The 12,241-nt window shown below is 38.7% G+C and overlaps 1 protein-coding gene across 1 annotated transcript; it reads left to right on the top strand.

The window, feature by feature from the left end:
• The first annotated feature begins 1,175 nt into the window (after positions 1–1,175).
• On the top strand, positions 1,176–11,352 carry LOC112464478 (protein gustavus). The gene is made up of 5 exons (XM_025031483.1): positions 1,176–1,300; positions 5,530–5,765; positions 6,751–7,081; positions 7,222–7,380; positions 7,608–11,352. The coding sequence occupies exons 1-5, from the start codon at positions 1,276–1,278 to the stop codon at positions 7,745–7,747; spliced, it is 891 nt and encodes a 296-aa protein (XP_024887251.1). The 5' UTR covers positions 1,176–1,275; the 3' UTR covers positions 7,748–11,352.
• Positions 11,353–12,241: the final 889 nt, after the last annotated feature.

Genomic DNA, 12,241 nt, shown 5'->3' with positions numbered 1-12,241 from the left:
ACATGTTTTTTTTTTCTGAACCCGCAGACGAAGCGCGCACCTCGAATTACCCGAATCCAGGGGCACGCTCTCGCCCAACATGATTTCCCGTGCGAAAATTCAGCGCAGTTTTCTGCACCAAATCTCTAGGGATTCGTCCAAAGTAGAACAAAGAGAAATCAAGCGCGGACGTAATGACAAAATCTCGGAATTTTTTCTTGCCAATATTAATCTTCCTATATTACGTGGCCAGTTCGTAATAATAATTTTTATAATCTTCATCTACAATCTACAATAATCCTTTTATTCTACCGTATACAAATAAAATTATATTATATATGAATGCAGATATGTCAGTTTTAACTTTCTCCTGTATTATTGCAAAAACAATTTTATATATAGCTTTCCAAAATACAATTAAGGCTCATAGCACATAGAAAAACTTAAGCAAATTGGCCAATCACAGTCAAGTATTCTCGAAAACTTTAAGATAGCTATTGGTTAATTTGCTTACCGCTTAAATCTTACTGCTTAAATTTTTTATGTGCCATGGGCCCTAATAGAAAATCAAAATGCCATATTGTTTTCTTTTAATTTTTGCAAATGAACGTTGATCTTGATCGATCCACGGTCAAACGAAACGTTACGTACTCGTAAGAATTTAACGTAACGCTCTCGCGAGTTCGCCGACCGTGAAAATCATCCCCCTCCCCCCGGCCGAAATCACTTTCCCCCTTCCACGCGTATCGATCCTGGACTCGCGTATCAATCTCTGTCCCCCTTTATCTCTTTCTCTCTCTATCTCTCTCTCTCCCACCCCTCAGAACGCACACGAATTAACGTGCCCTCGTTCTGTTCTCGCATTGCAGGTACAAAGCGAATCGTTGCGTGAGCGGGGGCGGTAGCCGCGGAAACGGGGCGACTGGCGGTACCGGAGGCGGTTCAGGTACTGCAGGCGGCCGCGGCGGCGGCGGGGGCGGTGGTAGCCCCGGTAGGGGCGGCGGCGGCGGCGGCGCCGGCGGAGGAGGAGGCGGAGGAGGAGGAGGAGGAGGTGGAGGAGGCGGCGGCGGCGGCGGGGAAGGAATAGACGGTGGTGTGGTGCCTACTGCACCACCGACTACCGGCCATCACCACCACCACCATCATCATCACCTCACCACCACGACTACCACGACTACCACCACCACCTCCACCTGCGGCAGACACCACAGGAACAAACTGTCTGCCGGCAAGCAGTGCACGGATCACCGTCACCACCCACATCGGCATCACCACCAACGCTCCCACCACCGGGGCATGAACATGGGCCAAAAGATTTCAGGTTAGGCGTATACTCTAATGCAGAAACAGAAACGCAAGCCACGTCGAACGCGAACGCGTTCCGCAGCGAACAGGAATTTTCTTTGCTCGCAACTAGTCGTGGATTGAAATAGCCTTCCTGATTAAACGGAATCGCACGATCCTCATGATGAAATTAAAATTTTTCGTGATCTGAGATCACATTGGTTTCGTGAATCGTCACGTTTATTTATTCGGTTGTTATTTGCAGAAAATTTTGTTTATCTTGACGAAGATTAATGAAATCGACTTTTAGCCTTTGCTATAAGTGATCTCACTTGCCAAGTTTTTGCGTATCATTATAATGATCCGCAATCGAAAATGTTTCCAGATGGTTGCCCCTTAACATCAAAAACAGATTAGTATAATTTTAAAATTATAGTTGATGAAGATTCAAGGACTTATCAATATTTTAGTCTCCTTTTTAAATTTTTATTTTATTTTATTAAACAAATCCGATTTCTATTAATGTAAAATATACAAAATCGTTTCTTTAGGATACATTTTTTTTAATTAATCGATTATAAAAATTAAAATAAATATTAATCGATATTTGTGTCTTCTGTTACTTTTACAAGATACTAATTAAGAAATCACAAATATTTTAATCTCTCAAACAACGTTTAAGACAAAAACGCTATTATCCATTTTCAAACAGAATTATTATTAAGCGTGATGAGTAATTAATTTCTTTGTCCAAAAAAAGCTGTTAAGTATCTGTTAACTGTAATTATAAGTTTTTCGTAAGTGAGGATTGCAAACAAATTAAAGTTACATTGCGATACAATGCACTGTACAAATTATCATATATCATATATTATATATTAGGTCTGTATATACGGATAACATATTTATCTATATATTAGCTTATTATTGGTGGTCATGCAATTACCGCGTACAGATTTTACCCGTAAACGGATTGGAGCGCGACTAGAAGGTTCTTCGGATTAACTCACCTCACGAAGCGTTCGTCGAGGGTCAAGGTCCTTGACCGCGCCTCACTTTACCTGCTCAGGTAGAGCTTGGAACAGGTCCTTTAGTCGAATGCTTTACTCCCTCAAGACGGACAAAGCTTTCTCCTAGCCGTAATCCTCCGAAATATTCATGCTACCCGAACCCACAATTATCCTACACTTACATTTCTCTTACGATAACGAAAATGTCTGATGCATAATTATTTACAAGAAGAGATAGCTTATATACAAAATATTATAACTTATACGATAAGAAAACTATTTCTCTAAGATAATTTAGGTGGATTATACATGGATTATATACATATATATATGTATATCCAGTAAATATCTTTATGCGTGGAAAAAAATAGTTCGATAGCTAGAAAATAGAGAAAATTTAAAAGTATATACAGGGTTATAGCAGGTAGAATATAGTATTAAAATTAACAAAATACTTTTATTTTAATTTTTAATTTTTAATATATTAGATTTATATTTAACTTGATTCTATTTAGTTAAATGTACATAAAAGATGAAGTCATATCTCTGAAAATATAGTTTTATCTGAGGATTACATATGCAACCGATAAAAGATTCGCTAAAAGTATTATAAGTTCTTTTTTTTTCTTATCGAAGATCTTATTTTTATTTGAATTACTTTAAATCAATCTTTAATTTGTTATATGCTCCAGTTACATTCTATACGCCATCGAGGTTTAGTGTCGCCCCGAAGTAATTATCCTTGCGGTTATTTACTTACCACATATGACGTTTTTCTCATTAATAGATTGATGGGACAATTCCTTCTTGCAGACAATTCCCACCAAGAGTAATTGCTATTAGCCTCTTCGATTATTCGTTTTCCTTTGATCTGCACACACTCTCAATTCTTTCCAACTTTTATTTGTCCCAAATTAGAACGCGAACAAATGGAATTCTTTCTTCTCGGACGAATTTTTCAATTTCTTCAGAAATTGTTTTAAATTCCATTTTCAGAAGACTGTTTTTCTGAAAAACGTACAAATAGCAAATAATAGCAAACGTTTATACTTACGACGTGATTTTTCCTTTTATCCATATCTGAAACTGCAGGGATCAATATGTGACTCAGCTGCGGCTGTGAAATTTATGTTCTGAGATCGTGTATTGTGCTTAACACCGACTGAAATAACCTCTGGCACGCCAAAGGCAACGGCGAGGAAAAAAAGATCCCGATGCGGATATGTCGGGCGGGGATGGACTCGAGTCTCACATACGAAGCCGCCGTGAAAGGACCTTTCTTATTCGTTGCCCCTCGCCTTTTCAGGCACGGAAACCTACGGTTTCATAGGGCCCTAGGAGCCCTCAAGCGCGGGAACAGCTGCAGAGGCAAATAAACCAATGGTCCAAGGATATCGTGGGTCAACCTTCCAGAACCTTCCAGAACCTTCGAGAACCTTCGAGAACCTTCTAGAACCTTCCGCCGCTGGACCCACCATTATTTCTCCTGATCGTTGCCTTGCTCTTATTCTCTTGCTGCCCTTCCCTTCTTGCCAAACATTCTGATCCGTCGCATTCCTAGCAGGTATCCAGCCATGGCTGCTCGCAAGACGATATCTGAATCTCGAACGAGGATTCATCGAAGAAATGCCTGCCTGCACTGAAACGCATAAATCTTGTCCAGCCAATATCTTTTTAACGACCGCTGTTATTTTTCACACATTGGCAGAGATACCGATTTACCCTGAAGATTTACCTGAAATCTATCGATGCGATGTACGGCATACACCTCCTCTTAAAAAATATAACTTTTTCCTAATAACATTTTAATTCGCTACTTCTATTATCCGCTATTTCTACACGTACATTACTGACAAGAGATATCACAACTGTCCAGAATCGATTTGATTCTTTCTGAAATATGTTGTTAAACACTAAAAACCAAAAGAGAACGTATTTTTTCATATGTGCTTATTTTGAGATTTAAGAAGTGAAACAACTAAAAGCTAACGCTTATATTTGATTCTAAACAATTATCATCAAAATGGTAAAAATATATGAAAAGTATTTTAGATAAAACCTTATAATTTTTTATGTTCTTATGGTATAGGTTATTGTAATGGAAAGATATATGTATATATTAACGAATAACAAGGAAAAAGTGAATTGAGAATCAAATGCAGTTGTGGGTGAGGTAACGTTAGGTAACATTTAATTAAAAATTCAATACAAGTTATAAGTCGTACGTTTCGGCTCTACTTTGAGCTGTCTTCAGCGACGCGGTGGTATAAGATAACTTAAATAAGCTTATGCTCTCCGACTACATATATATTAAAATAAATATTTAAAATATTTATTGTAGTGCTCGAAGTAGTGCTTTTAGTCCAACATCTTTTCTCAGCGATGTCTCTTAATGCCAGAGATTTTGTACATGCAAGATTCCCATCGATTTATAAGTTTACAGTTAATAAAAGAATAATAAAGATAAGTCAAAAGCGTAGAATAAGTAGAATAAAATTTCTTCGCACGATATCTCTATTTTTCTTAGAAAATCCACTTTTAAAATATAATACCGAGCACGCATGTACCGTTCATTTATCTTTTTCAATAATTTTTCTGGCTGCCGCAGATACGTCACACAAGCGCTCAAAGTCAATCAGACTGGTGTATTTTTTTATTACTATACCTTTTCATATCGTGATAAAGTTGATAAAAATGGATAACTTAAATATACTAGCGCAGTTGTAAAATTAAACAAAGGTCAAATCATACTAACGATAGTATTTACAAACATAGGCGTGCGCGGAAATCATAGTTCATAAAACGAGATAAGATTTCAATCACGCATGTTGAATGACTTTCAGATGTTTTTGGACATTTATAAAACAGAGTCTTTTATACAAGTAAGTGTTACTTGTTTTTCGACCTGCTTTTATATACATAAAGAAAACATTTTATCGCAAAGTGTGATAACGTCGTAAGAACATTCCAGCATAGTCGTAGTTATCCGTTCTGTGACGAAATTTGCGATTACTGCGTACCGGTGCACGCTTTAGAGGCTTCTATGTCTCGGCCACGTTACTTGTATATATTTCGGTCAAAATATTTCCCGTGTATTGGACTTTTACACTTAGATAACATTATCCGGTGATAAAATTGTCGTGTGTATGTCACAGTGTTGGGTGATCAAAATCGACAGTAACTGCGTAAGGCTCGTTACGAAAGCGGGCTAGGCACCGTAGAATCCGATCGGGACTGATTTACTTCTCTTTTCCAGGCGGCGTGAAGAGCATGAGCCGGGAGAGCGGTGCCGGTGCCGGCGGCGGGGTCGGTGTTGGCGGTGGCAACAACAACACGACGTACACACGATCGGTGGTACCGCGCGAATTGGCCCAGGACTTCGCGAGGCCGCCGCGCCTCGACGTGCTCCTCGACATGCCACCCGCCTCGCGAGAGACGCAGGTCCACCATAGCTGGAACGCCGACGACCGTAGTCTAAATATATTCGTCAAGGTACTGATTATATAAATAATATCGAAATCGATCCTTACTACGTTGCCTGTGCAACAAATTTTGTATGTCATACCATGTACGTCATATAGTAGAAATTTCATCATTAAGTATACAAAATAATCAAATATTGTGTAATATTGTGTAATAAGGACTATTTGACAACGATCCCTTAGTCCAACTACACGCCAACATTCCAATGAAATAGAGGGCTTTTTGACTTCCCTTTTGAGTCTTGAAGCACTCAACTTTGACATCAGGGAGAACGTGAGAAATAGATATTACTAATTTTTACACTGTTGAGGATGGCTCAATGTGGAGCCGAAACGTCCGGAATTATTTTGTGAAAATTGAAATAAATCATTTTTAATTTATAAAATTACGCACTAATAGCCGCGTTGGTCCATTATCGAGAGTCCTAAATTATTGTTTTTTTTTAATTTGATTAAATAAGACTGTATTCTCATAAATATATCATGTTCAACATGGTACTCTTTACCTTTTATTATTATCTTACTATTTCTGTTATTTGCAATTTTACATTAGATGCTATTTATTTTTTTATCTTAAAAAATTTGGATACGATCACGCAATCAACATGTTGAAAGAAATACACGAGTAAATTCTCACAAATATATATGACTTCGCAATTATAATTTATCTTCACGCGGACATATTACATCAGACAAATTTCTTGTTGCCATGGGACTAATCCAAAATCCATATATCGCATAGATATCACTCCCTTCAGTAATCATAAAAGTGTAAATATAGAGGTGCTAAAATTTGTTCTCCTCTTTTTATCGTATAGCTTGTTTGAACTTGGACTAAAAAATTTATCAAAAAATATATATGATTTTTTTACGTTTAATACTATTTATGAATTATTCATTCACCTTATCTGTTTGGCATTTTCAAGACGTGCTCTAGATTAGAATTTTGATGAACCAAGTTTCTCACTAAACTGTGATCATTATTTTTTTCCTAGGAGGACGATAAGTTAACGTTTCATCGACATCCCGTCGCGCAAAGTACAGATTGCATACGAGGGAAGGTGGGGTATACTAAAGGTATGCACGTATGGGAGCTTTATTGGAGCACGAGGCAACGAGGTACGCACGCCGTGGTAGGAGTCGCGACCGCGGATGCGCCGCTACATAGCGTCGGCTATCAGAGTTTGGTCGGCAACAACGAGCTCAGTTGGGGTTGGGACCTTGGTAGAAACAAACTCTATCACGACTCGAGAAACAACACTGGCATGACGTATCCAACCCTTCTCAAGTCCGACGAGACATTCATTGTTCCTGACAAATTTCTGGGTAAGCGATTTTTGGGTAATCGCAATCGCGCGATTTTCCACGAGAATTTATAAATTATACAAGATGCATCGCAAGCCAGAGACAGATTTTCTTTACGCGTATATTATCTTAAACTTATCACACATAATTTCTCTCCACAGTTGTCCTCGATATGGATGAAGGTACGTTAGCATTCGTGGTCGATGGTCAGTATCTCGGAGTAGCGTTTAGAGGACTCAAAGGAAGGAAATTACACCCTATTGTATCCGCCGTTTGGGGACATTGCGAGATCACAATGAAATACATCGGCGGACTTGATCGTAAGCGGATATAATTATGACAATTATTCTAAAAATATTTAACGTCATCTTATCTCACGAAGATATTTTAATTTAAAAAATCAAATTTTCTTGGTCCACTTTTCAAATTATTATTTAATGGACATTTACTAGATATTAAAACAACAAGCGACCAAAACACATAAGACATCTATTAAACGTATAATTAAAGGTATCCTCTTTTAATTATACGCTCGTCTTCTCCACAGCTGAACCTCTGCCTCTCATGGATCTTTGTCGGAGAGTGATTCGACAGCGAATCGGCAAGCATAGACTAGAAGACAAGATCAACGAGCTGAACCTACCGCAGACAATGAAGACTTATCTCCTTTACCGGGACAGAAGGTAACCACTGAGTGAATCTCCTCAAGATGCCACCACGATTATGACTGCGAACATCACCGTGCTACAACGTTGCCACTACGACGCACAGGCGACCGTCCGCTATCCCCTTTCACACCACCAAGGACAGCAACCCCTTAGCCGCGCGTCTCTGTTAATCAAGCGCACGATGTTCAACAGACTGACATGCATCATGCGACGACGCGTCGAGACACGCCTAGGACCTCGAGAAGGCGCGCTGAGAGAGCGACGCCGAAATACCGTATTGATAACGACTCGTGGCGCCCTTATCAGGACAAGCCACGATGACCGCAATCCTCTTCGTCGTTATTGCCATCGTCGATAAGTTTAACTCGATGGAGGCAGGGTTGAGAGACAAAATAGAAGAAAAGGACTGTAACGAGATTTAGAAAAAACATTTCTAAATTTAGTTGTTTTTAATTAATGTTGTTTTACGTTGCTTATTGTTGTCTTATGTTACTCGTATTTCTTTCTCGGAATAGAGAATTATTCTTTGTTGATTATTAGAAAGTTTTACCGAGGAAACCGATTTCGGTACTTTCGCATCGGCAAGCATCTATGCCTTTGTTCTTTTTTTTTTTTTTTTAATGTTCGCCTTACTGACGATGCGTATATGTGATGAATAGAATTGTGCCAGACGATGGCAATGCGACAATTTGCGCAATTTCGGAGACGCGTGGTTAAAGACGGAAGGCAAAAGATTATGCGAAAACACGAAGAAATTACAGCGCTTCGCAGTTGGCCAGTAAAAAAAATTAGACTTAATCAAGCCTGGAGGCTGATACGGACGTGTTGCTTGCTTACAACGGTTAATTGATAGTGGATAGCGCTGCTGGCTCATAGTCCGGCCACAGCAGAAAAAATGGTGGAGCAAGAGGGAGAAAAAGCGAACAGAGAAAATAGAAGATGCGAAGAAGTTTTCTACGACGAGGATACTCAGCAAGAAATGTGACCTCGATCGCACAACTGTGGAACGATTAATTCAATTTGGAGAAGTGTGTATAGTGATGGACATCGGGCAGCCACCTTCCAATAGACTCATTTTTCAAGTATTTTCTAAGCATGCTAGATTTAATAAAGTATAGTGGTGTGTGCGTGTATCGTGGATGGCTATAGCTGTACTATATATATATATAGTACAGAGACGACGAGGAAGATACGAGGGAGGAAGAACAAAGATAACCCTGCCATAATATTCTCTTTAGCAGTGTTCGAAAATGTAGACTTTACAATTGCGAATTCTGCGGGGGAGAGAGAGACCGAGTGGAGAATGCGAAGAAAAAGGGGTAAGCATCTGAAACTCGCGCTGTGGTGAATCGGATATAAGACGTCTAAGTACCCTAATAACGAAAAAAGCATGTTACTAAAATTAATTATCCACATCTAATTGATTTAAAGTGCTGTAATGACTTGCGGAAAAATAGTATGTATTTAACTAATGTTTAAGAGAAGCGAGTGAACACACGGGCATTGGCACAAATTATTCCAAACGCGAATTAAAACTGTCATGGAGAGCCGCTATGTAGCAAATGTAATCCGGTAAAAGGGGTGACGAGTAACGCGACCGCACATCGGGTTATACTTATCACGGATTTACTCATCATAACGATTATCGGATTATCGATCTTAATAGTTACAATAACGACATTGACGATGATGAACAATGATGCTGATTATATCGGATGTGTAACTATTATACTATTAGCATGACAAATCTTACGACTGGTCTCTAGTATCTCTTTACTCTTACGTTTGTCGCTTAGGTTAAAGACTACGCTACCGTCAACGGCTATGTCGAATTGTATATAGATATATTGATAATATTGTACGACGACGTATACGTGTGCATTGTGGACGACGATTGTATCCGTAGCTGCGGAACAGGCAGACCGAATGCGAGAGTGGTACCATCTTCATCGTTTCATACAAGCAGAGAGCAATCATCTCGCATCGTCAGACCTCCGTTTCGGTATATCTTGCTTTCTGACGCGCGGGCTTAACGCGATTTCGAAATCACCTTGATTGTTAATCGCTGATGTCATTGCACCCACTGGCTTAAGCTCGTCCGAGACTCGGATCGTATCGCATCTTCCAAATTATCGTCAACCATTCGCAGCCTTTATCTGACTGTTCTAAGCTCCTCGTTGGACGTAAGTCGCATTTGCTTTTGCATCTGTATCGGTTACGTTTCTTGATTGCAATCCCCTGTGTGATGACCTGTTTGAATGAGCCCATTGTTCGCTCGCTGGACAACATTCTAACACTCATCACAAAGCAGTTCGCGAGACGGCCAGTCTCGCGTCGTACCTGCGACACTTTCAAAAGCGCGCTCGCACGATCTCGCACTCGGGAGCTTTTGATCACACAGCTTTGCGATTCTTAACACGCCGGGAGCGTGATCAGCGACGTTTGCCTTTGCTACCTCTCATCACGGAATACACGGAGGAAGCATGCGAATCTGCGACGCGAACAGATCGAATGATAACGGACAGATGCGATGACGACTCAATCTTTTCGAAAAACGTATCTCGTCTCTCCATCGGCACGTCGTCGTCGGAGATAATTCTGTCATGTAATGGAAACACATGTAATGGGAACGAGAGATAAAGAGAGACGCTGCGAGGAAATTTCTGCGCGGAAGGGAAGAGTCGTCGGGTAATTTACTTTGTCATCTTTTATTCGGCGCCTGTGCCTGTGCATGAAGGCAAAAAAAGACGAAACAGTTCTCTCCAGCGGGGCGACTTTGCGTACCACGATAGAAAAAAAAAAATACGATTCTAAGTACGTGTAAGAGGGAACACAAGAAGCGTACCCGAAGACGCGCCTTAAGCGTTCACGATTCAATGTACATTCATTCATACATGTCATTCATATATCGTTATACACGCGCGAGAAAACTGAGGAAAACTAGTACACACGCGCGCGCGCACACCCTCAGAAAGGAAGGTTTTTCCGCAACTATACCTATTGCTACCCGTTGAACCGATACTGTTTTATATGAATTATTGCCTATAGGAGCGCATGTCACGAGCCGAGCATGAGAGAGGACAAATAGGATGAAAATATTGTACAAAATTATTATTAATGATCAATATTAATATTATTACTGTATCGAGATCCCAATAGTTTAATTAATTACTCGGTCGTCGTTATCGTGTTAGTCAGGTATTTACAAATATTATGATATAATTGTGGTTTCTGTTTTTATACGATAGGGAGAAATGTGTATGCGATCGATCGATATGGCAATTGAACACGAGATGAAATTTTTTCTTTGATTTATCTCGCCATTCTTTGTCGAAGCATATAAAGAACTCTTATGATTTAAGTTGATTTTATCACTATCCAAAATGACAACTTGTTTTGAGCATAGCAATGAAATGGAAACAATGAAATAAAAAGAATCAATTGCATTCTGAGCTTTCTTATTATAATATTGACATTTATACTCAAAAAGAATAATTTATAATAAGACATAATTTGATCTTATTATGAATCTTTTTGATCAGTCTGAGTTAAAAGTTTAATTTCTGATGACAAGATAATTCCTATATATACATTATCTTTCATTTACATATTTTTTTAATTAATTAAAATACACAAATGATTTTATTTTAAAATATTTATAATTCCATTTTAGAATAAAACTCTAAGGTATTTTATTATCTATTTAATGTAAATGTATTATGTATCTAGGTTATTTAGCCATCAGTAAAAACTCGAGACATTATCTTGAATCCAATTTGTATCTATTTACATTTGTATCTACGCGTCCTTTTTTACAAATACAGATCAATACACATTTTTTTAAAAGGATAATCATTTTTCGATTGGTTTATCTTCAAAACAATTTGATATAGCTAAAAGTGTAAATCAATATGAAGAGAAGTGAGCCATATAATGTGCACAAACCAACTTTATTGTATGACTATCTAATCCAGTTTTATTTAAATTATTATTAAAAGTCGACAAAGTGACTATCGTACGATAATTCATAATTTCGTACATTTTTTTATCGGGAAAAAAATTTATACGGGTATATATTTTATTTTACATTTTTACAAGTAAGCTTCTTACGTGAGGCTGAAAAAGAGCTAAGAAGATAGTTGGGCTATCTCGATTTTAACTTACATCGATCGATCGCACACAACGACAAGCACAGGCAAGCTAGCTTTTAACAATAAAACCGCGAAAACGGCATCCGATTCGTTTGCATGCGCCGCGGAAAGTGTTCCAGCAAAATTCACGTGGCTGTTGCAAGGATTAATTTCCGTGAACTGCCTGCCCACCTGCCCTTGCCTACGTTGCCTCGACAAATGTGTCTAATTTATTAATGAGATGCGATGTGTAATGGGACGATAATTAGCAAGTTATTAGTTTAATCTGGCAGGATAAACAAATTAGTTTAAATTAACGCTAGTAATCTAAAAGAGGAAGTATGTGTAAGAAAGAGAACGAGAGAACGTGTACTGTGTGTTTG

This window comes from Temnothorax curvispinosus, unplaced genomic scaffold (genome assembly GCF_003070985.1).
Source record: "Temnothorax curvispinosus isolate PA1 unplaced genomic scaffold, ASM307098v1 QBEX01014262.1, whole genome shotgun sequence".
Taxonomy (NCBI): domain Eukaryota; kingdom Metazoa; phylum Arthropoda; class Insecta; order Hymenoptera; family Formicidae; genus Temnothorax; species Temnothorax curvispinosus.
The sequence above is the reverse complement of the archived record's forward strand: the minus strand, read 5'-3'. Positions and strand labels throughout refer to the sequence as shown.